The sequence below is a fragment of the Fonsecaea nubica genome (genome assembly GCF_001646965.1).
Source record: "Fonsecaea nubica strain CBS 269.64 chromosome Unknown Scaff46, whole genome shotgun sequence".
NCBI classification, from domain to species: Eukaryota; Fungi; Ascomycota; class Eurotiomycetes; order Chaetothyriales; family Herpotrichiellaceae; genus Fonsecaea; species Fonsecaea nubica.
In genome coordinates, this window is record NW_019173719.1 from 63,068 (window position 1) to 88,988 (window position 25,921).

The following is a 25,921-nucleotide window of genomic DNA, read 5'->3' on the forward strand; positions in this document are numbered from 1 at the left end:
GATGTCGGTAGTCCCAACCAAGTCCCGACCCACACTTTGGAAATATGTTGGCTGATTGGTCGGAATTACGTTATTCCGTACCTCCTAAGGGGCGAGAAATTACTAATCTATTACCTACTAGCCCAGTAATTCACCCGCTTAAACGCTAATGTATAAGTAGACTAGTGCTTACCATAATAGGTATAGTAGTTAATTAGTAAGGACTATGGTAGGGACCAAAGACTATAGTCCCACTGCCTAAGACTGGGACTGGGATGGCAACGCTGTTGTCGAGGCCATCTGGCCAAATTGTTCGCGGCAAGCCAGCCGCTGACACGATCGGGTGTTTTCTTCAACTCAAAGTTCCCGATCATCATGACCAACATGTTGCGCAGCTGCAGATATGCCAATCGCCTCGAGTAACAGCCGCGCGGACCCAGGCCGCCCCACATCTGGCGGTTCGGCCTGGGCGTCGTAAGTATTCCTCACCGTTCTTGTCTAACACGAGCCAGCGTTCGGGCCGGAAAGTGTCCACGTCCGGCGCGTCCGGCGTCCATTGGCTCACCTGGTTCTTCGACCTGCTGCGCGTCGCGTCGTCGACGGGCAAGGGGGGCCACAAAGTAGCCCGGACTGAGTTGCATGGAGAAGAAGTCGGTGCCCTTGGGGGGGTGCTGTGGCCTAGCTGCGCCATGTCGACGGTCGTCGTGCGGATCGAGCCGTAGAAGATCTGAGCCGTGCGATTCGCCTCCTCGATCATGGCGTCAAGGCAAGGGATCTGCATTTTGATGATTTCCTCCATAGTGTGGTTGCGCTGTTCTGCGGCCGCTGAGCTGTATGCTTCTCGGAGGCGAGCTCGGGATCTGCTTAATTGCTGGACTGCGTGAATGGGGAGAGCGTGAAGCCTGGAACCGGATCAAAGAAAGTATTTGGTCCCTGCCGCGGGCGTCTCGACTCCATCCCTATCCCATTGACGAGTTTGTCCTCTCTGCGTCGCACTGTTTCGCAGATACTACAAGCTCTCGTTGAGATTTACCACTGGCGACATACCTTGAACTGGTCATGTAATTTGGTGTTGCGCGGTTGAAATCGGAAAAACTCCCTGGCATGACCGAACTAGATATCACCGCCGACCGCCGCAAAGGCGGGGGCCCCGTGATTTTACCAGATCGGGCCATTCTCAGGTTTGAAAGACGCCAACAGGCACTTGAAGGGGCATCCTCGAAATTTGGTCTCAAGCCTGTACAGGAGGTACTGAAGAAATTTGCCATGCAGCCAACAATAACCCACCCCTCCGTGGCCGTGTCGCCCGCGAAGGACCGGAAAAGGGTAGCATTCCCGAATTCCTGTCCCCTTGCTACCTCGGGATTGGTATTCTTGACATGCACGTTTACGCCGGCCAGACAAAACAACGGTCCGTCCCTGTGCCTCGCATAATACATTCTTGCCAGCATATTAAATATCCTTCCTATCGACTTTTACATGTTCAACTCGGACGCGACCATGGACGGAAACCTTGAAGACGTCGAGTTCTTTCGGCAGATAGGTTGGTGCGAAGCCTACCTCGACCCTACCCGCTACTCGAAAATTCCTGGCATCACACGCAAACCCAACGAACATGCTCGGGCCAATACACTGTTTACGCGCACTCTACGCTCGTCGGATTCGATCAGAGCCACCGTGTCCCTCTCCGCCATTCCGGCCAAGCCCAATGATCCCGTGACCGAGGCCGTCACACTGATCTCGCTGGGCTCGGACTTGAACGGCTGGAGTGACACGATCCACGGGGGATTCTTGGCCGTCTTGTTGGATGAGTGCGCGGGCGTGCTCCTAGGCTTGAATGAAGGGTCTGGAGACGCGGAGCCACCACGCGTCTACACGGCTTACATCAATATATCGTACAAAAGACCCGTTCGAACCCCGCAAGTCATCGTTGCAAAGTCCACGCTCTGTCGCAAGATGGGACGGAAGATTGTCGTCACGGTGGAAATTCTCGACTCGGAAAGCGCCGTCTTGTGCAGTGCAGAAACACTGTTCATAACGTCCAATGCACCTGCATATCTCTGAAGACTGGCTTGGCGTGCGCCACCTGGTCAGTGTCCGAGCACGTCGTTGAGCCTCGGTTCGGCGGGAAAGACCGCGGTCCGCGGTGCTGGTCTGCTCTGTCACCAGTATGGCCCTGATGCAGTTCTCCAGATTTCGCAGAGGATGGCATATGAGGCTTGGAGCCACGACCTAGACATCCCGCTAGATTTATCTGAAGCCGTTACCGTGCAGGCAACATCTGTTCGCTGACATCAACGATCACTCAATATAAAAAGACATGCAGCCAATATCCCACCACGGTGGATAGTATGAGAAACACCACCGATAGAGATTTATCATTGTCGTGGGGATGGCCTTTGTGAATTCGTCGAGCAACTTACCAGCATACCGAGTACTTGGTAAGGAGACGGGGTGCTTAGATCCGCCCCACCCACATCCTCGTGTCCATTAGTGACAGAACAGGGGATGGGCGGCATGTCACAGAACAAGTACTCGGTACCCATGCCTGGATAAAATGGGTCCGAACTTACTTGACCTAGTTAGCTCTGCAAGAGTACACCCCCTCTTTCCCCAACTCTTCCTCGCCTTTTGCCCTGGAGCGCCCCGCCTGCAGGGCCTGGGGGCTTGGGGCTTGGGCCAGGAATCGACAGAGACTTGGTCGCCGTCCGCTTGGCTCCAGCAAGGCTCGAGCTTCACGAGTCAGGGTCGCGTCAGGTAGGATTCACTCTCCCAAAATTTTCTTGTCCAGACCTTTGCTCCATCGAACCCCCTTGTATCTTCTATATTCGTGGCCTGGCGACGCGACAGGTGCCAAAAGCTTGGTGATGGCCAGTCATTCTCCTTCAGTGCCACGGCAATCACATTCGCCCGGACATGGACCATCCGCTCCTCGCCTGGATCACAGAGGGGGGGCAGCGGCAAGACGAAGAGCGTCGAAAGCGTGCCACTCATGCCGTTCACGCAAAGTCCGCTGCGACGTCGTTGAGCATGGAGTGCCGTGCACAAATTGTCGCCTCGACCGTGTGGAATGCCTCGTCACCGGCTCCCGAAGGGGCAAAGTGCCAAGGGCGACGAGGGAAGAACCCAGTCACTACCGTTCGCCGCAGTCGTTTTCTGACCACGCCGATGACCTTCCGGTTGGTCTGACCTTTGAGAAGAGGTTCAACAGATCCAGTCAAGCAGAACCGTCGAACCTGTTGAGTAACTCCGGGACCGACTGTGTCATTTCCGGCGTGGAAGACACCGATGCCATTGTGCCGCGTAAGTCCCTAGAGGAGCGTCCCGGCTTCGTCCCCAGCGGCCGCGGGTGCCTCGTAGCTGATGGCGTTGCAGATCAGCCCCAAGATACTGAACACCACCGACCATACGACTTTAGTCAGGTGAGCGAGGCCTCCCAACCAGCACTTTCCGCGCCACTCATCAATCCCTCGCAAAACGAGGACTGCTTTGTCCCGTCCGGACTCGAACAAGCCTACCAGCTCCCCAACTTCGTCCGTCCTCTGCCATCTTGCATCGACGCCGCTGGAGCTCAATTCCTCGCGCACAAGGGTGCTCTGACGGTCCCGGACGCCAGTCTGCGGAACGAACTCCTGCGCAGTTACGTCCAATACGTGCACCCATTCATGCCCATACTGGACCTGAGGCAGTTTCTTATACCCATCGCGCGAAACGACGGTTTCGCCCAGATCAGTTTATTGACCCTTCAGGCGGTCATGTTCGCTGGCAGCACGTTCGTCGATCTCCGATTCCTTCAGAACCACGGATACAATGATCGACGGGAGGCACGCAAGGCCTTTTACACCTCGGCGCGCATGCTCTACGACTTTGACTACGAGTCGGACGATGCTGCGGTTCTGCAAGCCGTGCTCCTTCTGACCTACTGGTATGAGTCGCCCGAGGATCGAAAGCACACGTGGTATTGGATGGGCATCAGCGTATCCGTTGCCTATACCATGGGCCTCAACCGCCGCCACGCGCACGCGAATCGGGATCGCGAGACACAAAGACTCTTCAAGCGGCTGTGGTGGGCTTGCCACATTCGGGACCGACTGATCGCATTGGGCATGCGCCGCCCCGCGTGGATCAAACTCGAAGACCATGATACACCGATGTTGGAAAGAGATGACTTCGACACGGAGCCATTGCCAAACGAGCTGTTTACCTTGCTCGGGGGCGCGCCGAGCGTGCTGGATTGTGTCTCCCGGCCTGATCTCGTCTACACGTGCATCGATCTGGCAAAGTTGACCGTCTGTATCGGCCACATTCTGGTCACGCAGTACTCTCTCGTGACTGAAAGTGGAGGCGGCACCGCGGGCGGAAGCATGATGTTGAGCCCACAGCGGTCGACCCTACAAATGTCCGAGGCCACCCGGTGTGAGGAGCAGCTGAGGAAGTGGGAGCAAGAGTTGCACCCTGAAGCTCGGTACACCGTCGTCGGGGCTTACCAATACGGCGGAGTGCCGGTTGACCCGGTCACCAACGTCCACCGGGCGCTCCTGCGAATGGTGTATCTGACGACGCTGTCCGCACTGTACAGACCCCAAGTCTTCCGTCCCAAGAAGCAGCAACGGGCGAGGCCTTCCAAATCCGGAATCTCGGCCCGGCAGATCCTCAGGCAGGCGGCAAACGAGATCACTGATATCATCGCGGATTTGCAAGCCCAGGATCAGATCCGCTTCCTGTCTACCAGTGGTGTCATGGTCCTGTCTCCCACCGTGATCACGCTGTTGCTGGACATCAACTCTCCGGACCACGACAAGCGAAACGCCAGCATCGCCCGCTTTTACCGATGCATGCAGGTTCTGCACAAATTGCGCGAAATCTACGCCTCCGCAGACTCGGCAATCTCGTTTCTCGAGGCCGCCATCCAAAAGGCTCACGTGCAGATCCCGTCGGGAAAAGCAGATCGCCCGCTGTCCTCTCGCGAGCATTCTGCCGGCGGCGGCGTCGTTCACGCATCGTCGGAGAATCGGACATTCTTGGCCCCTGACGGCTCTTTGAATGACATGCCGGCGGCTCCGAATCAGTCAACTACGCTGTTGGACACGGTCGACAAGGACTATCCACCAGTCTATGGGCAAACCGACCAAATGGAAGGACCTTTAAACGACGCAATGACCATGAGTCTGCACGACCCCATGGGTGGCGGGGCGTCGATGAGTGATGACATGCAAGAAAGTAACCAGTTCTCTTCACATGGAGATGGCGAAAACAACTCGGACAAGGATGACAATTGGTATTTAGTGGATGCCTTGTTCAATTTCGAGGGAAATAGTAACCTGCACGGGTTTGACGGAGGCTTCGGCACCGGTCTTGAAATTTCATAGGCATTTATGTGCGCGCTGCAGGCGCTGGCATCCCAGTAGACGGGTGTATCGTATCCAGCCAATCTGTCGGCTGTCAACGAAGCCTTCTGCGCTCCCGTCTGCCTGGGGGCAGGAATTTAGATCCAAGGCGACCCTTTGCCCCCTCTTTGCCTTCGAGTCGGTCGTTGACACGGCACCTCTCAGCCTGCTTCTCGAGTCTAGAGCTTCGTCCTTCCCACGCCGTCACTCTTTGCCATCGCTCTCAGCTCCCGCCTCAGGATCTTGCCGCTGGCACTCTTGGGGATGCTCGACACGAAGACGACACCCCCTCTGAGCTGCTTGTGCTTGGCCAACTTGGCCTTGACCAAATCGGCGATCTGGGCGGCCGAGATTCTCGTCTCATCTGCAACCACAAAGGCTCGAGGCAACTCGTTGCCGCTCCCATCCAATGCTGGTACGCCGACGACGGCGGCATCGGCAATCAGTGGGTGAGAAAGGAGCAAGGCTTCGAGCTCGGCGGGGGCCACTTGGAGACCCTTGTACTTTATGAGTTCCTACATCATTGCCCACGCAAAAGATGGCCCCGAGTCAGTCAAACACGAAGCACTCAGGCTATTATACCCTTTCAAGGAAGGGGAAGGAGTAGGACAAAAAGATGGCTCACCTTCTTGCGGTCCACGACGTAGAACTTCTGGTCGCTCCTCACTCCAATATCGCCGGTCTTGAACCACCGGAGATCGCGCGTGAAAGCAGCGGTGGTTTCTTGATCACTGTGCCAGTAACCCCGAGTGACCATGGGACCTCGAAAGATGATTTCGCCCGGTTGCCCTTCCTCCACGTCCTGTTCGTCGTCGTCGACTATGCGTATCCTGACGTTGGACATCAACGGAGAAATACTCCCGGTATCATCGACTTCGTCCCACGGCATGGATGTGACGGAACCCATCGACTCCGAGAGACCCCAGGTTTGCGAGAGATGGCATCCGAGCTTTTGCTGCGCCTGTCGCGAGAGTTCGGCCCCCATTGGCGCAGCCCCAGATACGGCGTGCAACAGCGTCTTGAAATGGTCGGTGACTTCGGGACTTTTGGCGATCATCAGATAAATCGGGGGCACCGAGAACAAAGCCGTGGTGCGGAACTGTCGGTTGTACTCTAAAAAGCCGGCAAAGTCGAATCTCTGCATCCAGTACACCGTGCCACCGGATACCACGGGGTTGACAAAATACCCCAAACACCCGGCCACATGTGCCGTCGGTAGATGTGCAAGCGTGCGGTAGGCGAAAGTGAACGAGGGGTCTTTCAGCTTCCGCCTCTTCGCGTACTCCCGGATCGGGAGGCCCAGGAGAAGACCCTCGGAAGCGAGGTTGGTGTGCGACACCTTGACGCCTAAGATACACGCCGTCAACGATCATCCAAGAGGTATGAACCTGTGAAAACAGCCGGGCGCGAAAAGAAGATGGTCCCCCGCCCATACACACCTTTTGGCACGCCGGTGGTCCCGCTGCTGTAGAGCAAGCAGATGATGCTTTCCTCCAGTTCTTTCTCGTCGGTAATACGTTCCCACTCCAGCATCTGGTCCAGATTCTCGTTTCCGCCGAGCAAGTTTGGACCCCGGCCCGTGGCATCGTGGAGTGTCCTTGCGCCCGCCTTGCTTTCCAAGACCAGGATTCTGTCCCGTCCTATCCCAACCTCTAAACAAGCCTTGACGGTGACTTCGAGACAGTCACTACTCGTGACGACCAGTTGGGCGTTGCCATGCTTGAGCTGCCGTGCGAGCTCGACAGAACTATAACTGGGGCTTGCTGAGCTGTAGATACCCCCGGCGGCGATCGTCCCGTAGAATAGCGCTGGCAGGAGGACCTGACCGGTCGAGACACAGAGGACCACGTCTTTGCCTCGTCCCCGAGCACCGATGCCATACTGAGATCTCAGGATGTGTGCGATTCGCTTCGTCCACGTCCGTGTCTGCGCCTTGGTGACCGAGTTGCTGGGATGGGCGGCCTCGACATGTAGCACGGTGGCATCGTCGCCCAAGCACCACGGTGATTCTGCATGCGCTCAGTGTCAGATGGCCAAGTTCGGACGCGAACCAAGGGTAACCCACCAAAGAGTAATGTCAAAAGGTCGAGCGTTGGCAACACATAATCTTTTGAAGGCAGATAAGTGACCGGAGGCGCCGCCATCGCAGAGATGAATGGACGATGGTCGGTGGTATCGATTATCGAATCTGGACTTCGAGGTCGCTCTCTAGAGGTTGTCGATGCCGTAACCCCCGATTTACATGGACCTCCGCAGCATAAGACGAAATACCTCGTGTTTAGCCCGTTCAAGGGTAGAGAGACGCTATCGTCAAAACTTACCGACTTCCCTCGTTTAGGTAGCGATACCTGCGGATAAAGTGGATTCCGAGGCATACAGAATCAAAGCGAGCAGTCCCATTCATCCCCATTACCGAGGGTGTCACTTTCTCACCAGCGTAACCGAAGTCAAATATGTATTGCGTTCGATTTGGCTTGAAATTCTCGGGGACGATATTCAAGCTTACCGTAGCCAATTTGCACCTCCCGCATATTACGAGGTACAGTTGGTGCACACCACCTTAAGAGCGATTGGACCAGCCTCCGCCGTTGTACACGTTTCTACTGGTGTTTGAAGTGAGGCGCTCACTCTCAGGTGTTACGTACATTCACGCGGGCAGATTGAATCGACTTGTAGACAGCTACCATGTGTGTTACATGGCCCTGATTTTTATTGAGCCTGCTTAAGGAAGGCGTTGATGTTGTCGGCAACGACAAGTGCTATGATGCTGTTGGACTTGGTTTAGTGACCCTTTCTTGGACTTTATTCTGCCGACCCGGACGGGGGGTGCACTTACGAATGGGGCGCGATCCGGAAAAGGTATGCACCGAACCCACGGTAAAATCGAAGGAACCCTTCGTTCCTCGCGACACTCAAGGCACAATGCCACATACCTCTGTAGACGGGCGTCCCAGTCGCAGCATTTGCCCTTTGCAGTCGGGTCTTCAGGAAGTCGAATGGCAGACTGAAAAAGGCGGCTGATATTCCGGCAATTGCTGAAGCACAAATTGTTTGTGCCTGTGGGCTAAGGGTTGTGTGGGCTGACAATTGGTATTTGGATTCCGAGAAAAATGCCAGTTGGCCGAAGTTGGTCGCCATGGCCCTTATCATGGTTGGGAAGGCGCCCGACCATAGAGCCAGCATCCCTTCGTTGCGAGAGATGCGAGCCAAGGTGTCGAAAGCTGACCGGTAGTTCGCCCTGAGCTCTTTTGGCTGTAAGCCGTCGGACTGCATTCGCACGAGCGCAACCTCTGTAGGGTTCGCGACAAGAGCGGCCAACCCACCAGCAGCCAGTCCGGCCAATGCTCGGTGTTCGAAACCCATCTGCAATCCCTGTCGCTGGAGTCGTTGCTGCATCATGTCCTCGAAGGTGAAAAAGAGACCAAGTCGAGCGGTGCCGTACACGATTTGACGCAGTAAACCCGCTGAGAGGCCTTGATAGAGGTCAGTGACCTTGCCTTGGCTGATAATCGTCCTTGCTATAGACAACGCTGTGGGTCTCGGTCCTTTTCTGGCGCCCTCTCCTGCTAGTTGCAGGCGCACTTTGAGTAAATCAATCGGCTGAATGCAGACCGTGGCAACCATCCCGGAGGAGCCGCCAACAACAAACGGGAGAACTGCTGAAACCCATGGTGCCTGCCGAGCCTCTGTCGTTGCGGAGACTTGATCAGTGACGCGAGACATCAACTCTGGCGAAAGAGACAATGAACCGAGAACGCGGCGCGAAAATAGGGAGCGGCGAATTGACTGTCGTCAACAGGTAAGGCTTGACGCAAGACTCGACCATCACAAACAAATAGGTTCCCAGCAGATGAGATGTCGCAAGAAGAGCGGATGACACCCCCCCCCAAGCAAACGATGGGCGGGCAGCAAGAAAGCACGCGTCGGGCAAGGCGATACACGCAAGGAAAACAACTTAGCTGAATAGCGGGTCACCTGGATATCTTGTCCCACAGACGCTGGCTATGGCACTGCTACAGTCGGAATTTGACTGCAATATCTGTGGTTGGCGATCGGAGGAGGGCATGTCAACCTCCTTACGAGGTGACCTCGGTAACTTGCTTCGACTGGCCCGAACCAAGTCCTGATAGCCGGCACACTCATATCCAGGCCGGGCGCAGTGTTGCATGTTGAAAGAGGCCGGGGAACAACAGGAAATGCCGATTGAGACGATTCCGTGAATCGTTGACAACAAAATCCTCATTTCGAAGGACGGTCACGTGACACGGGGCTGGTGGTCTGTGACCCAATGGAGGAAGTTAGTAGCGCAGAACGAGCCTATTCTGGGGTCGCGGAACTAAATAATTAATTACGGGCCTCGATACCCAGTAAGGGTAACTAGGCCCTAAACGGCTCCAACACATGTCCCTCGACCGCGCAGATTGGCAAAAATTCTAGTAAATATCAACATGTTTGCGCTGCGGCTTCGACACTCTACTGCTTCCCGCAAAGTTCGACATGGTACATTTTGGTGAGATCGGTTTACAGACCCAAGTCTTGGCGAAGACGGTGTCAAACCATTGCTCTATGTCATGTTACGTGAACAATCTTTGAGACTGCTGGCTCGGTGGCTGGTGACTGAGGGTTTGGGGCTGTGACGATACCATGGCCTTCATTGCCGACAACAAATATCAAGCATTCATATTGATCAAGACCGTCTTGGGCTCGGTATATGCCCTGAGCGCATATTCACCCATTTCTCTGCCGATACCCGACTGTTTTCGTCCTCCGAACGGGACCTGCATATTCATGTAACTCACACAGTTGATGCCTACCACCCCTGAATCCACTTGTGCTGAAACCCGCATGGCTCTAGTGATATCCCGGGTAAAGACCCCAGACATCAGGCCATAGTCAGACTCGTTAGCCCAGCCAACTACTTCCTCCTCCGTCTCAAACGTCCTGATCACGGCCACGGGACCGAAGACCTCATTCTTATAGATCTCCGCATCGGGTTGAGGGTTGAGAAACACGGTAGGTTCCATGAAGCAGCCGGTCTCTCCGTGCCGGACCCCGCCCACGACCAGGTCAGCTTGTGACTTTGCACGCTCCACCATATTCAGGACACGGTCGAATTGTCCTGCGTCTACCAGTGGTCCTAGCTTGACCGAGAGATCTTGGGGATCGCCTAGATCAGATGCTGCCGCTTTCATCCTCTCGATGTACTTTTCGACAAAGCGATCCGCAATAGATTTTTGGACGTAGATTCTTGTTGCGGCGACGCAGACTTGCCCCGACCGAGCCAGGATAGCATTCGTGGTCCAGGTAACGGCATTCTCGATGTTGCAGTCGTCGAAAACAAGCGCAGGGCTCTTACCTCCAAGCTCAAGGGTGACGCGCTTGAGGTTACTCTGTGCTGCCGCCATCTGAATTCTCTTGCCGGTGGGCACACTGCCTGTAAAACTGATCTTGTTGATGCGGTTATGGCTTGCTAGTAAAGCACCGGTCTGTCCGTCTCCAGGGAGGACCTGGACGACGCCCTCAGGAAACCCAGCTTGTTCGAAGAGCGGGGCAATGGCAAGGGATCCTAGAGGTGTCTTTTCCGACGGCTTAACGATCATGACATTTCCGGTAGCTAAACATGGTGCCAGCTTGAGCATCATGGTCGCCACGGGAGCGTTGAACGGATTGATAGCTGCACACACGCCCAAAGGTTCATGACGAACGAGCTTAACAAATCCTAGGATAGTGATCATGAATCAGCAAGATCGATATGGTAGGCAGGAAAACGTTCGTTGGGACGCACCATCGTCGGCAGGAAAATAATCCCCCTTGAGCTTATCCGTCCAACCGGCGTAGTAGAGGATACAGTTCTTGATGTAGTTTTTCTCTCTTGTAGGAATTAGAGACACTGGATTCCCAGAAGTGAGGGAGTCGAGTGTGAGGATGGGCGTTAGTTTGTCTTCAACGAGTGCTGCCAGCTTGAGAAGACACTCGGTCCTCTGCATGGCAGAGAATTTGCTCCATGGCCCTCGAAATGCCGCCTCGGCGTAGGACACGGCCAAATCAACATCGGCAGCTCTTGCCACGGGGACGCCGTCCACGACCTTGGTATTATCCTTGGGGTTGAATAGAGCGTACGTTTCCGTGCTTTGTGCACTGACGTATTCTCCATTGAGGTAGAGTTTGGTGAAGTCTTTGGGGTTCAGTGATTCGGCGCTACCCATTTCGTAGGAGGTTCGACAAGCACTTGGATATGCGTCAAACTAAAGGTAGGCGTGGTGTTGCATTGAAAAGGACCTGCTGAGTCTCACTGACGCATGGACCCGGGCCGTAGACCATACAGTTGGCTCATGGGGATGGGGACGCGGGCCAGGTGCCGGGATCAAAATGTCTGAGAAGGCCCGAGGCCGACGACGCCAGCCTTGGCCAAATGTGTCAAGGCTGCATAACCTCGGTTTCGGCAACCAGGCCAACCAAATAAATGGACAGCAAGAGGTGCTGTTGCTGTAGAGATCAAACTTCATTAGAGTGTCTGTTATACCAGGAGAAAATTGGGACGCGGGCTATTGGCGTTTAATGAATGAAAACCACTTGCTTCCAGACTTTTCCGAGCTCACAGGGGCTATGCTTCATGCAGCTCCAAGCCTCGAATTTTCCGACCCTGTTTGTAGAGTCCATCTACCAGGACGGGTCTGACGGTCTTGCCGTTGTAAGGTAGCTCGCTCAGGAAACCCCACCGAGCAGCCTCCTTCCATCCTTTCTGCTGCCAGTCATTCAGGCTGCCACGAGGGAAAAAGTCGTAGACATCCAACGCTGCTGGATCATGTGCGATGGTCACTAGAACACGAGGATCCGCATCAAATTCCATCAAGCCAAGCACAGACTTCTCTGCGACGGTCGGGTCCTTGTAGAAAGTAGCTGCATCCGTCGAGATGTGTGTGAATGGTTCCTGATACACAACAGGCGCTCTGTCAACTCACAGTAACGCGGTGGAGTTGGGAATACGGGGGGAGAGTGCATCTACATACCGACCGACCGTCCTCGCCATGAGGGTGAGATGACAGAAATCCTCCACACAAGCAAGGACGTGGCAGACGCCTGTCGAGCGCCGATCCTTCCGGAATAATGTCAGGAATTGGGATATATTTGGATGGCCTGATAGAGCCGGCAAAATGGCAGGTATCGGCTCCTAACAGCACGAACGTGTCCTGGGTGGTCCGAACTAGGCCAGCCATGTGTCCGACCGCATGTCCTGGTACATCGAGGATGTAAAAGCTCCCATCGCCAAAGAAATCGTGGGCCTTAAACTGACCAATTTGCAGAGAGCTCGAGAAGCTGAGCTCCACAACCTCTCGGTCCTCGAAATCGGCCTCGTGAAACGGTGAGTCTTGTCTAGTAGGATAGCCGGGCATAAAAGCCTCCCGAAAACCAGGACCGACAACCATCTTGACGGTCTTTGGCAATTTTGAGGGCGCTCCACAATGATCAAAATGCCAGTGGCTAAGCACAAATGTGTCGATGTTAGAGATATCGACGTTGCCATTGGCAAGAATATCTTGCACGTTCTGCTCGATTTTCACCCCCTGCACATGACCTTGTATCAGGCCAGATATATGCGGCACATGATTTTGCCAATCAGTTCGAGCGCCCAAGTCAAATAAAAGCTCCGTTCCAAGCCTCTCGTGCTTGACATAGTAAGAGAACGTAGGAAGATTGATCCACTCGTAACCGGGGATTTTGGGCTCAACAAGGTAGTGGGGTGGTACCGTGATATCACAGGTCGTGTTGATGATCGAGACATGACAAATATCTGAGCCTCCAGGGAGATCCAAAGAGAGTGTTTTCGAGGTATTCTTAGACTCTTCCATATCGGTAGGTGTCGACATGAATCCTGGGTGGTAATGTGACTATGCACGACGGAGCCGGCACATATACAGTAGAAAGGCGCAGGCGGGCTAACCTAGGGCATTGGACCGACCAGGCTGTGTTCCAAGCGGTCTTAAAAGACTCCAGAGTTACCTCGGCCCCGATCGTGGTCTCGAAATCATGAAGCGATGCATGGGGCCCTGGAGGGTACGCCAGGCGATGAGAGCGATAGGCACGGTATGTTCCCACAGGATGATCTACCGTGCGAGTCATGCTGATCCAGAGATTCAGGCCAAAAGAAAGCTCTGGAATGAATGCTGAGGCGTTGTAACAATCCCAGAAAGGCACCTTTTGGAAAGGCGCTTAGCGAGCGCGGCTCCGTCAACGAGCTGATACCGAGGTTACCAACCAAGATCGAAGCGGCTCGCGTCGTCGCCCTGATGGCCGCTGTCAAGATCCTCCTCTGGCTCAAATGTGGGCCTATGATGGGACCTTGCAAAAATTGGATGGTCTAGATGAGGCTCACCAGCAACAGCTGGGCAAATGAGAAGATGAATACGCCAACGAAGCCGCCCACACGCAAGATTGAAGAGTCAGCCTGAGAAAAGTCCCAGCCTTGCTTCATGGCCGTTCGGCTCCATGCACGAGGCCCAACGTTACGCATACTGGCGCAATGTGGTGAGACACCATGGAATGCGACTATAACTTCTTTCAAATTGTCATTGTCATGTTTCCAGTTGAGGTTGAGCGAGCTTAAGCTGTACGATGTCGGAGTTGCCGCCATGGTCGATGCTGCCACGCCGCTTTCGCACACTTCAATGTCATGATTGGACAGCTTGGGAGGCCGAGTCCCAGGTGCAGTCTCCGCACGTAGTCCAATACCGATGAGGCGGCTCGCGCGAGCCAGGATGCGCAAGGGCGGCAGCATCCTGTTTCCCGATCCGGGATGAGGCGCGAGGAACTAAACCACACCTTGGCGACTGCAAACCATCGTGACTGCTGCTCTCAAGTATTTTTCGATTCAGTCCATTTCCTAGTCCTCCTGGGACGTTCACTCCTTCAATCCAGAATTGCGATGTCATGAGCGACAGACGAAGAATCAATGGGCCTGCAGGCACGACCAGCTCTCCAGTGTTTGCGCCCTACTCGCAGCCTGCGACTGCGACAGCGTTGCGACAACGAGTGAGGAAACCAAACGAATTGCGCAAGATATGTACGGTGTTCCTCTTCCTTCCCTACTGGTCTAAGCTGACACCGAGCGTAGTTCTACAGACCGGGATAGTCCCTTCAGCCAGTGGATCTGCATACCTCGAACTCGAAAGCCCTTCGGAGCCCAAACCCTCTCTTGATCCTACATCCTCCGCCATAAAATTGTCGTGCTCTGTACATGGGCCGAAGCCGTTGCCGAGAACCGCATCATTCTCGCCTAATGCACAACTGAGCGCATCTGTCAAATTCGCTCCATTTGCGACCCGTGTCCGGCAAGGTTACGTACCCAACCAGACCGAAAAGGATTTGGGGTTGCACCTGGAAAATGCACTGAAAGGGGTCCTCCTGCCAGACCGATGGCCAAAGAGTGCTGTTGACGTCGCAGTAATAGTCCTCGAAGGAGAAGATGACCAAGGGGAGGGAGATCGATTTGCGGGCCTAGGACTTTTCAACCTGCTGGCAGCGGCAATCAATGTGGCTATGGCGGCATTGGCCGATGCGAAGATCGACTGTTTAGATCTGTTGGCTGCGGGCGTCGGAGCTGTCGTACCTGGACCCGACTCAAAGCCCCTACGCGTGCTAGATCCTGCCGCTGTCGAGCACGATGATATACAGTCCAGCTGTGTGGTCGGCTATTTACCGTCGAGGGATGAGATTGTGGAATTATGGTCTAATGGATCTGTATCAACACAAAATGCTAATACATCAACTGGGTTCGATGAATTGGTGGAAGCTGCTATTGCGGCTGCCAGGGGAGCCCAGACTGTCATCAAGGAAGCCTTGGTCGAGTCTATGACACGAAATCAGATCGCAGTCAAGAAACCCAGTCAGGGAGAAACGAATGACGTTGAGATGAATACATGAATTGTCTGAAATCCTATTGAGGCGAATGAGTCGAATGAGTTCCATTAATCACCGGCCAGACTATTGATTGACCTTCCAATCCAGCAGAAACCCGCGGCTTCTGCGACTTTACACCAACTGAAGTGGAATTGAGTGAGGGAGAGACGCAATCTCATCCGTACCTGAAATCACCTCTGGCTCACTTTCGCCTCATTCTCATCGACAGACATTCCTGAGACTGATCGCAGACATATTTAGACTTTGCTACCTCTACCTCTCTCCATGACCAGGCGTTGGCTCTTTATTGTCTGCTCAACTCGTTTCCCTCGGTTTCACTCTCCCAACTCCCTATCCTATCCCTCCCCGACTCAACACACCCTCCTCTGCAAGTCTAAGCAACCAACAACTCGCCGTCATGGCTCCTGCATACCAAGCTGGCGACAACGTCGTCTTTCTGTACCATTGTCTCGCAAATGCCGCTGGAAAGGTACATACAACGACGATAGCTCTCTTAATGCACCTCAACTAACATCTGATAGATCGACTGGAATGCTGTGGCCATCGCGACAGGATCGACTAGGGCAGCAGTGGAGGTTCGCTGGAGGCGACTCAAGAAGAAGATTGACGGCGACATAGGCGCCGCACAACCAGCTACTGCAACACCTGCCCTTTCAGCTACCGCACCACCTCCGCAACCTGCTCAAGGACTGAAGGCAGGTCAGGGAAAGAAGAAGACCGCCGCAAGCCGCAAGCGCAAGATCGAAGCTGTCGAGGATGGAGACGACGAAGACGACGCAGATGCCGCAGGACCTCCTCAAGTCGACGGCCAGATTGACTTCAAGCCGTCTTCGTCTCGCCGCCGCACCAGGGGAAAGAAGTTGAATTTTGACATCAAGGCTTTCTTGGACAGTGATGTTGATTCTAGCGCCATTCTGTCTTCAGGAGGAGATGAGGACTATGTTGCTGATGTCAAAGTGATCAAGTCAGAAGACGACGATTCGCTTATTTCCAGCCCGAGGGATGATCGGAAGGCGAAGGCGAAAGCGAAGCGGATCAAGAAATCGCAGCCATTGTCCACCAAAGCGGCAGCACCCGTGAAACCGAATGAAGTTCGACCAAATCTCCCTGCTGTATCCAAAGGAAACACTCAGTCCAGCATGCATCCCTCTGACAGACCACTTCCAAGCATCGAGTACTCTCCGCCAGCTACTCCATTGAGTGGTGTCTTCATGGACGGGCAGCAAGGACTTGTCAATGCCGACAGCGAAATCACTCTGGAGAGCCTGAAACCCGGGATGATAATCACGCTGCCTCCAAAAGGCCGGGCCCATATTTCCAAGAGCACCCCCGACGACACTGTGACCATGCGAGAGTCGTCATTCTCTCTTATCTCGGCCTCGTCCGTATCTGCCACGAGATTTTCCACGGCTACAGACTCTGTCAACCAGATGCTTCAACAGGAGCTAGCTAATCATGTCGAAATCCGACCCGAGGACAGTGCCTCCAACGTTGCTGGTCATGCAGAAGAAGACTCGACCCCTGCGAGGGATGTGCCCACAGGTAAGGTTTGAGTGGTCATCTTGTACAGGACAGCATCCCTTGTTTTCGTGGCTAACCCTTTCTTCCTCCACAGGTATTATGACAAACACCGTCCGATTCCTGAAAGGTCTATTGTCTCCTTGAACGTGGCAGTTGGAGCAAATCGAGGAGGTGAAGCCTTGATTCGTCGACACGCGACATCTGAAGATGGCTTTGTTTTATGAGAAAGAGATACAATTTTGGGGGCGAATGGTGACAACATAGGCGGATGGATGGGCTTTTCGAGCGCTCGACGATTGATCACTGAGTGTTAGTGCATGTGATGGCTTTGGGGTACCATAGTCGAGCAGCATTGAAATATGAGGACGAAGATTCGCACCAAGACACGGATACTTTCTATCAACACAACGCACAGAATCAACACAAAGTTGGAGCTGGAACTTTGAATTTGGAACTGCGACGAAAGCCGATGCTGAGGCTGAAAGCCGTGAGAGATTATGAGAACATTTCAAGCCCACCTCGCTGGGTGGGGACATGGTCAATATCTTGTGCTCGTTGCTCGAAGAAAACTACAAAGAGCTGGCTGGACATTCGATCTTGATTTGATTTCATAGCTCTTCTTTTTTAATTCCATTTACATCTTATTGACTATTTGCTATTGAGTATTAGTCACCGACCATGACCATGACCATGACCATGACCATGACCATGACCATGACTGACTGATAGCACTTGTTGTTTTCTCTGCGAATATTCTTGTCCACGCCGCTGAATGCAGGAAGCGCTCTGTGCACTTGGCAAGAATTCCTCAATGTTGATGTCCTGCCGCTTGCTGGTCGCTCCGCTTTTCACAGAACTAGGCGGGGAGGTACATGATGTGAGTAAGTGAGTGAGTGAGCGAGTGAGTTGGTGGTTTTTTGAAACTATACAAGGAAGAGTCGAAGCGCAGTTCATCATGTCGATTATTGTATTAACATTCCATTCCCATATCCAGGGGACGTATGGTATGGTATGGCATGACATGACATGAGTCGGTAGCCAATTCATGACTTGACATGTAAGGTCTCAGTCCCAGTCTCAGTTCACACGTTCTTGATACCTACATATGTAGGTATGAGACCCAATTTCCCCCTTGTGTTGTGATCGAGCAGCCCATTAAGGAGGATCTCTCCTTCCAGTATTCCAGCATCTATCAGCCATCGTCCAACATTCATGATCTGTCTGTGTGTCTGTGTGTCTTTCTGTTGTTCATCCGATATTGCACCGCCTATTATCAGCACCCAATCACTCATTGCCCTATTGAACAAATTTCGGTCCAATCCAGCTCGATCATGTCCAACCAGCACACGACTGCGCTCGAGCAAAGTAAAAACATTAGACCATGATATCCTGGCACGCCATGGTGATGGTATACCAAGAACAAGTCCATCCTGAATCAACTCCGACCGATTTGAAATCCCCTTTTTCCATTCCTGCACACTCATGCACATGCGCAGGCTAGAACCGCAAAAAGCAATGGCGAGATGGCTCGCTTTCCCCTCATCTCATCTCTCTGGAGGCTTGAGACCGTACCAACGGAAAACACACGCACGAAGCATTGTCTGTGGAGCTTTTTGCTTCTGTTTTTTTTTTTTTCTCAGTGTTTCTCTTCACTTTCCGCCTTTTTTTTTTGGTCCCTCTCTCGCTTTCAAGGGCTGGAGTCGTTCTTTGCCGGAGGTGGAGGGAGTGCCATCTTTGACAGTTTTCCTTGAGACAACCTGCGGTGTTTCATCTTTGGAGATTGTTTTCCCCTCCCGGATGGTTGATATCGTCTTTGTGTGAGTGGAGGGGGTAATGAAATTGCGAGGAAAGAAATTTATGCCGCATTTGCCACTCTTCTTCTGCACGTGCAGTGGCAGAGCACTCTGGCTCTGTGAGGAAACTCTGTCCCAATTGGCCAGTAGAGCGCAGGGCGGCTTTGCTGACTTGACTTGATGACTCAAGCCATCAAATGACCAAGTCCTCTCGGACTTCATGAAAGGAATTTCTGCTGTTTTTCCTTCTCATTTTCATCTTGGGGTTTCAGTTCGTGTGAACTCTTCGAGGGATGACCGCAACCTGGACCGTTCAATCGCCGTGCACGCCGATCCACTCGCTGCATGGGCAGAGGACGTCGCCGTAGATGGTGCACAGTTTGCTGCACCAGCAGAAGTCCCAGCAGACGCAGATGCGCGCGGCAATGTAGTCTTCCAAGCTCATGAATCCCTGGTAGTAGCGGTACTGGCCCACGGAGACGCCCTCGAGTCGCGCGGCGGCACACTCACGGTGGATTTCCCGACGGAGGGTCTCTTCGACGTCGGAGCGGATGTCGCCCAGGGACGCGGCGTGCGCGGCACAGCGTTCGGCATGGGTGAGGGCGGTAGAGCGCACGGGGAGAGCGTCCAGGTCGGCCTTGGTGTAATTCTTGGACGGGTAGGTCGGGTCCTCGACAAAGTTTGTGTGCGTGAACTCGTTGTTCGGGTGGAGCGGGTCGCCCATGGTGAAAGGGGTCGGCGCACCCAGGGTCGAACTGTGGGCGGCGCGCACGTGGAGGTAGTCGGCTTCGTAGGATTCAAACTGGCCTGGGTAGCCGCTCAAGCCGCCGGAGGTGAGGCGTTTGCGCTTGAGAGCCAGAGCAGCGTCGGAGTCGTCATCGTCGCAGGTGATGTCGGTGAACTCGGTGCTGGAGCTGTTGTGGCTGCGGTCGTCGCAGGAGGAGGCGGATGAGCTGTCATCGGAGATGGAGCCAGACATTGAGACGACGCGGCTGCTGTTGACATCTTGATCAACAAGTTTCTCAGCCACACGAATCTTCTTGGTGAAGAGGAGATGGATATTGTCGTCTGTATTCACCGGTCAGAAATTTTAGGAGACTCAGGGGTGGAGCACCAAAGAGGTGTTTGCAATAGAATACTAACCATCAGATGTCCGCTCATGCTCATTGCCCGTGGATCTGGTCACGAATGAGTCGCGAGCATTCCTCTTCTTGACTGGAGAGAGTCTGTTAGTACTTTGGACAGGAGAAACATTGTATTTCATAAAACTCACCTTTCTTCCGGATCGTTAACGGACGCGGAGCTTGGACGGGTTGGACAGGTTGGGTAGTCGGAAAGGTGATGATACCGTCGGCAGTGTAGTATGAATCAGGAAAGGAGGGATCTCGAAGGAAGCCTTTGATCTTGTTCTTCCGAGATTTGGGCTGGAGAATGGGCTTGTCGTCGCTGGACTGGTTGTCTTCGTTTGAGGAAGTTTGCTTGCCGAGTAATTGGACTGACAAGTCTTCAGGCTCGGGGACTTTGGAGTTGGCGGCCAGAGTAGTCCTCTGAGCCTTGTCTGGTGCCCACAGCTGAGGCCAGTCCTCCAGACCTTCTTTTCGATCGGCAAAGCCTTCCTCATCGACCACCGGAATGTGATCTGGAGAGGGTCCCTCTCTCGCCTCAACACCGCCAAAGAACGACTCAGTAGCCTTTTCCTTTTCCAACTCTTCCTCCACGTCAATGTAAAGAGGCCCTTCGAGGCCTGTGCCAAGAGCTGCAAAGTGGTTGTCAATGACATCTAGTTTGGTTAGTGAAGGTACAGAGCAGAGAAGTTCGATACGATGCCATACCTTTGGTGGTCACGTCCACACCAGCTCGGGCGAAGGCAAACTGGGCTAGTTCGGGTGTGTCGAGGATGAAACCTGAATTGGGGGAATTGGACGTCCGAGTTTGAAACTCATTGGCCTCCAGTTCATGGGCAACTGAAGGAATAATTGTTTAGAAATTCCAATGTGAGTGGACAGTATGAGCTTACCTTGCGCATTGTTGTCGTGTGCTTCGAATGTTCGTGTCATTGACTCGTCAGACATCTTCATTTTCAGACCAGCGTCCGCGAACATGTACTCGAAATAGGGAGGTTGAGGAAGAGGAGGGAGGGGTTTGTTGAGAAGATATTCATCCTCGCTTCTTGCTTGGGGTTCCGACATGCCAGTGGAGGCGAGAGAGGAACGGCCACTTCTGCCAAAACTGCGGGAATTGAAGCTGAGTTTCTTGTACCAGCATTTGTTGCTGCGTTCAGAAGAAGTGACTTTGGAGTCCAATGGAAGCTCCATGTCTTCGACTCTTCTCTTCTCAGGATCAGGGAGTCCCACGTGAGGTGCACTGAAGACAGGCACCTTGCGTTGCCAAACCACTGACTGGGCCGATCTCACTTGAGAGAAATTGAGTTGATGTAAGAGAGTCTTGATTGCACGACTGGGCTGTTGAGATCACAATGGCACATGAATAGAGAAACAGATACAACGACACATTGGACTTTGTAAGGGAGATGGAGGATTGTAGAAAGGTGAGAGAAAGAGAACGCAATGACATTGAAGAGATTTCAACTTCATCAGTGTGAATATTCACCTTATTGACCCAAGGGGGAACCATCTCTTCCCAGCCGCTTGATATTTCTTCACTGTCGACTTCTTCTGAGCCAATGGGTGGACGGCTATTGAAAAAATTTTTCCAATTGTGCCAGTGAATGAATCGGGGTGCGGTGCAAAAAGAACAATAGGAGAGTAAGTCGAGCCTTGGGGCGTGGCAGAAGGCTTCAGGGAGGCATTCCAGCTTGGCTGTGCCATTTTCACAGCAGCGTGTCGATTACAGCCATCTCGACTGGATACCACTATAGTGACGGTGTCGTTCAGTCGTTCTCGCCGACTCTGGACTTACCGTCTCTGCGCTTGATGGATATAACAGTGCAAGCCACAGGCATCCGCTTCTCGCCCAAGTCTTCTGCTTTCTCAAATCGCATTTGAAGTTGTCCATAATGCTGCCAGAGTTCAGTATTATTTCTGTAGGGCCATTACTACTCCTTTCGAGATTGGGTGCAAGATCTTCTGTCCTCTTCTCTTTTCAGTCTTCTTCCTGAAGCAACAGCAGGCCTGTGGAAGAGGGAGAGGTCTAGACAAAGTTGTGGAGCTAAGGAGGTTCGGATGGCATGCGTTCCGATCAGAGTTTGCATGGGAGCTTCAGCTTTCAGCATACTGTAGGATGGAATTTCTGGCATACGGTGTTTCATGATACTTAATGAAAGGAAGTCAGGGGGAATGATGGATCTGAGGCGCGCACAAGCTGTCGATCTGGGACAGCGGAGAGGCGAGATGGTGCCGCGTGTGGGAAAAGCCAAGTGATGGTCAAGCTGCTCGCGCCTCACCCCCGATCGGGTCAAGGGTGATGCCGCCCTGTGCTCACCCCGGTCGCTCGCGAGTCAGGGTGAGCCAGAACTCGCCCTTGCTGGAGATATATTGGCACAGAACCCCTCTCACCGCTTTCGCGAGTTTCCTTTTCTTCCGCCCAGGTTTCTCGACGTCGCCCGTGAGTCCTCGTACGTCCCACTCGACCACTCAACTCCTTGACCTTTTGAAGCAAATAATTTCCCTCCTTTCTACGAGTCCTCCCCGTCGAGCGACCACCTTCGACGAATTCTACCGACCCTCTACCTTCCGAAGAGAATGCGGGCTTCTCTGAGCGCTCGAGCGGGCTCACAGCCACTCTTCCGCCCCGTACAGGACTTCTCGCCCTAGTCTCCGAATAGGGCGCCACCGCTATCTACACGACGAAAGCGGTGACACTCTCAGCGTGCCCGCCTGTCTACTTTCACACTGTGTCGTGGGGACGGGGTTCTCAGTCAGAAGATGGTGGTAATTCTGTCCTTCTCGGAGGCGATCCAGGTGATCGCTTGAATAGGACTACATATGGAACACTATGACACAATTGAGACTGTACATATTGCTGCGAATAAATCGAACGGCCTAGCGATCGACCAACGGCGGAAATACTTCACGGATCGGCGTAGGCAACTGAGTCACTGGGCTGGCGAAGACCTGCCAACTTTGCAGAACGGACCTATGCAAGAGCCGGTCTCATGGGCGGCTGAATCGTTCAGATTCTGCCCGACAGCGACTATACTTGGGGCTGAGTAAAGGGAGAACGCACAGTTCTTCCATCCTGCAGATCCATTGAACAGACGGGATCCGTGCATGGAAAAAGAGTAAGAGAGCAGACACCGTCGGACATGCGCCTCAGCCGCAGTAATGAGTGCTCTACGGTGATGTGGTCGAAAGCTGGAAACATACCCAGACTAGACACCGTGGGCTGGATCGACTCGACCTTCGAAGGGCAGGGAGTCAGCGCCTGAGGAATGAGGACTCAAATTCGGCCGGGCCAGAACGAGAGAAAACCAGGACCGAGCGCCGGGTTTCGAATCGCTCAGCAAGGAAATTGGTGGCGATGTACAACAATCGCGGGATTAGTACTCGAATTGATCCCACCCGAGGACTCTGGTCTCTATCCTCTGTCCTCAATCACAATCTGCTCTTCAAGCCTCTCCTTAGAACCGTAAGAAGGGTGTAATCAAGACTCATTTGACTTCCCGCGCGATTTTCGCTAATTAGCATACCTACGAGGCCCACGATGTTTTAACCACGACCATCAGACCATCTTGAGCTGCGAAGAACGCCGAGATCAGGAAGTGATTGATCGACATCTCTCAGGACTCTAGCGTAGTCTACGACGCCGATACGCCCCTCGACTGCGTTAGTAACTCTTCTGTCTCGATGTCCTTCCCCTCCTAGGTCCGGGAAGGACCCTCTGGAGGTGGAGGCCACCAGGCCACAAAAGACTAAAGGACACGTGGTACCGCTTCTGCATTCGGCGACTCATTCACACTTCACCCGTCCTGTGCAGCGAGACCTCTTTCTTAATAGCCACCCTATGAGATCACTCAGCCGGGTTTTCAGAGTCGGACGCCTCGGCGCCAGCATCTTCCAGTTTCGAAACTTTTTGCGTCTAAGGGCTTGTAGGTCCCCCAAACTTCAGGAAGTCGTTCTCCTTGCCGTCAACATGAGTGATTCCAGCTGCATTGTAATCTCTACTGATAGCTTCCTCAACCTCTGCTCCAGGCTTCCAGACCCGTCTCGTTGAGGGGCGTGCTCTCCATTCTGCCCTTAGGTCGGCGCTCTGTTCTGGTCAATTCCTGTTTCCCACCATGACTCCTTACCCTGACGTGCTGATGAACGCCCAGGAGTCCCTTCATCCGCCTTACCTCTCTCCAAAGCCTTCAACCGCCGTGCTGCCTTCTTCTCTCTCCTGTAGCCCTGCTGGTCGACACGATAGCGGCGAAACTTGGCATTTCGACCCGGGCCTTCCTCGCTTGTGACAGTCCTTGAGTAATATTTTTGCACCAGTCTGCGTGGCTTTGTATCTTCGTCAGATGGCCAAGGATTGCGACTGGCACATACACCATCAACGTGGACGGTTTGATGCAATCTCCGTTGGCCTTCACCCTCCACTACTCTCGCCTTTTCCAATGACTCTAGGAGGACTCAGAATGAGGGTAATGTTGGTGCTTCTGTGCTCGCCGTCGAGGACGGCGCCGACGAAAATGTCCGATGCTGTGTGACATTAGCACCGAAGCAAGGAAAATAAGCGACAACTGTTCAGTAATGCTCATAGATTTATCAGCCATGGAAGCTGATATCCATCATGCCCACTTGCTCGGGTGTCGACAAACATTTCGTCGACGGTGAGACCGCAGATGCGGCCGTACTGTGCAGGCTTTCGGTTTCAGCAACGCTTGAAGGTGCTGGGCCTCGATAGCGCCTCGCATGATTTGACATTCTTTTCAACGCCCTCGACCGCCTGACCGCGGTCACACGTCCACCACAGGGAGAGTAGAATGAGTCAGTCAGGTTTTTTGGACGTTCGCACCAGACGTCTCTCTCCATTTTGTAAAGAGTTGATACGAGGCCCTGGATTTCCTTACTTACCATCGAATATGTCGAGTTTAGAGTCTACATGTCCGATATTATTAACCCAGCAGTTAGTCGTACTATTATACGCGAGTCTTCAACGAAACATCAACGCAGGTGAGAGGACCGCAACAATTCGGTCTGCTTGACTCGACGTCACCCTGTTTAGACACATATCTCAAACTATGTGACCGAAAGCCCCCCCTGAAAAGGAACCTGAAAAGGAAAAGTGAGGAGCAACTGAGGCAGTCAGGGGACGAGAAGGAAATACACGACGACTTGGCTCAGATTCGGAAGGAAATGAGTCAGCTCGGTCTCGCCAAACCAAGAGAGCATTTTTGCTGAGAAGAGTGCTCGTCGAAGACAACGTCCATTCTGCTGTCATCAATCACTTAATCTTCCAAGGTGTTCTGTCCCAGTCCTGAAGATGAATCCAGGTACCATCGGTATCAAGTGCCGGCTCCACCAGCTTGAATGCAAACATGTCCAGTGGGCGCTACCAGCAAAGCGCAGGTGCCATTTCTGTCTCCATCGACGTTCCAGTATCTCAGTGTTCCTTCAATGGGCTCTCCTTCCTGGTCGATGAGCTTCTCTCCCCCTGACATCGACGACATTGATCCTTGCAAGCGATCCGGGGGAACCAAAAGATCGAAGGGGGGGAACGAGGCTGTGTTCTGTGTCCTCCCTATTGGAGCGAGCTTGGGTCGTCTACCGTGACGGTGTCAAGTCTCTTTCTCCGGTGTGGAAAGGACACGGCATGCATGGGCTTGAGCACGCGCTTCGTGTTCTTGCGGTTTGCCCCGAAGGTTGGCTTGGTCATGAGGAACACACACTGAGCTTCGTCCTGCTTACCTCCAGATGAAGTGGACCGAGAGAAACGGCGGTGTGCTGCCACGAAGGAATAAAGACGAACAGGTGCAAGAGGGCGAAGCGAATGTAAGGCAACCAGATTGGGAATACCAACGCCTTTATGCATCTGAGGCCTTGATCAACTCTCTCGGTATCGACAAAGTACAGAGCATGCTCAAGCAAGTCACATTTGGCCACCAAGGGGGCGGTCGAGCACCCTGCCCACCTTCCATCAACAGGCAACTAACTCAACGATTCCGAGCTCTGGAACCAAACCACGCCGCCAGCGGTGTCAACAGGTCGACTGGATGAGTCTAGGTCATTGGATCGACACCCTGTTCCAACTGAGACGCCTACAGTACACGGGCAGAGCAGGCGCGAAACACTCGAGATTGTTCTATGGTGACCCTTCGGAGCAGCCATACCATCCGCGGAAGACTAGAGCAGGTCAATGGAAGAACTTCGCCAATAGGTT

General features: G+C 53.5%; 11 protein-coding genes across 11 annotated transcripts; 4 read left to right on the forward strand and 7 right to left on the reverse strand.

Moving 5' to 3' along the window:
- Positions 1–336: 336 nt before the first annotated feature.
- Positions 337–1,154, reverse strand: AYO20_06931 (hypothetical protein; the record flags this gene model as incomplete). The annotated part of the gene is made up of 3 exons (XM_022645219.1): positions 337–477; positions 545–881; positions 1,027–1,154. 3 exons carry the CDS (start codon positions 1,152–1,154, stop codon positions 337–339), a joined length of 606 nt encoding a protein of 201 aa, XP_022498767.1.
- Positions 1,155–1,479: 325 nt separating this feature from the next.
- AYO20_06932 (hypothetical protein) lies at positions 1,480–2,043 on the forward strand (the record flags this gene model as incomplete). Its single annotated transcript, XM_022645220.1, has 1 exon — positions 1,480–2,043. The coding sequence occupies one exon, from the start codon at positions 1,480–1,482 to the stop codon at positions 2,041–2,043; it is 564 nt and encodes a 187-aa protein (XP_022498768.1).
- Positions 2,044–2,895: 852 nt separating this feature from the next.
- Positions 2,896–5,348, forward strand: AYO20_06933 (hypothetical protein; the record flags this gene model as incomplete). Its single annotated transcript, XM_022645221.1, has 3 exons — positions 2,896–3,042; positions 3,129–3,282; positions 3,355–5,348. 3 exons carry the CDS (start codon positions 2,896–2,898, stop codon positions 5,346–5,348), a joined length of 2,295 nt encoding a protein of 764 aa, XP_022498769.1.
- A 197-nt stretch (positions 5,349–5,545) lies between these two features.
- AYO20_06934 (hypothetical protein) lies at positions 5,546–7,510 on the reverse strand (the record flags this gene model as incomplete). Its single annotated transcript, XM_022645222.1, has 4 exons — positions 5,546–5,881; positions 5,992–6,713; positions 6,806–7,375; positions 7,432–7,510. 4 exons carry the CDS (start codon positions 7,508–7,510, stop codon positions 5,546–5,548), a joined length of 1,707 nt encoding a protein of 568 aa, XP_022498770.1.
- Positions 7,511–8,075: 565 nt separating this feature from the next.
- On the reverse strand, positions 8,076–8,990 carry AYO20_06935 (hypothetical protein; the record flags this gene model as incomplete). The annotated part of the gene is made up of 2 exons (XM_022645223.1): positions 8,076–8,133; positions 8,203–8,990. The coding sequence occupies 2 exons, from the start codon at positions 8,988–8,990 to the stop codon at positions 8,076–8,078; spliced, it is 846 nt and encodes a 281-aa protein (XP_022498771.1).
- Positions 8,991–10,036: 1,046 nt separating this feature from the next.
- On the reverse strand, positions 10,037–11,572 carry AYO20_06936 (hypothetical protein; the record flags this gene model as incomplete). Its single annotated transcript, XM_022645224.1, has 2 exons — positions 10,037–11,085; positions 11,152–11,572. 2 exons carry the CDS (start codon positions 11,570–11,572, stop codon positions 10,037–10,039), a joined length of 1,470 nt encoding a protein of 489 aa, XP_022498772.1.
- Positions 11,573–11,970: 398 nt separating this feature from the next.
- On the reverse strand, positions 11,971–13,216 carry AYO20_06937 (hypothetical protein; the record flags this gene model as incomplete). Its single annotated transcript, XM_022645225.1, has 2 exons — positions 11,971–12,297; positions 12,377–13,216. The coding sequence occupies 2 exons, from the start codon at positions 13,214–13,216 to the stop codon at positions 11,971–11,973; spliced, it is 1,167 nt and encodes a 388-aa protein (XP_022498773.1).
- A 509-nt stretch (positions 13,217–13,725) lies between these two features.
- On the reverse strand, positions 13,726–14,142 carry AYO20_06938 (hypothetical protein; the record flags this gene model as incomplete). Its single annotated transcript, XM_022645226.1, has 1 exon — positions 13,726–14,142. The coding sequence occupies one exon, from the start codon at positions 14,140–14,142 to the stop codon at positions 13,726–13,728; it is 417 nt and encodes a 138-aa protein (XP_022498774.1).
- Positions 14,143–14,294: 152 nt separating this feature from the next.
- AYO20_06939 (hypothetical protein) lies at positions 14,295–15,287 on the forward strand (the record flags this gene model as incomplete). The annotated part of the gene is made up of 1 exon (XM_022645227.1): positions 14,295–15,287. One exon carries the CDS (start codon positions 14,295–14,297, stop codon positions 15,285–15,287), a length of 993 nt encoding a protein of 330 aa, XP_022498775.1.
- A 394-nt stretch (positions 15,288–15,681) lies between these two features.
- Positions 15,682–16,837, forward strand: AYO20_06940 (hypothetical protein; the record flags this gene model as incomplete). Its single annotated transcript, XM_022645228.1, has 2 exons — positions 15,682–15,753; positions 15,806–16,837. 2 exons carry the CDS (start codon positions 15,682–15,684, stop codon positions 16,835–16,837), a joined length of 1,104 nt encoding a protein of 367 aa, XP_022498776.1.
- Positions 16,838–18,911: 2,074 nt separating this feature from the next.
- Positions 18,912–20,913, reverse strand: AYO20_06941 (hypothetical protein; the record flags this gene model as incomplete). Its single annotated transcript, XM_022645229.1, has 5 exons — positions 18,912–19,666; positions 19,742–19,813; positions 19,872–20,378; positions 20,431–20,562; positions 20,616–20,913. 5 exons carry the CDS (start codon positions 20,911–20,913, stop codon positions 18,912–18,914), a joined length of 1,764 nt encoding a protein of 587 aa, XP_022498777.1.
- Between the last annotated feature and the right edge of the window lie 5,008 nt (positions 20,914–25,921).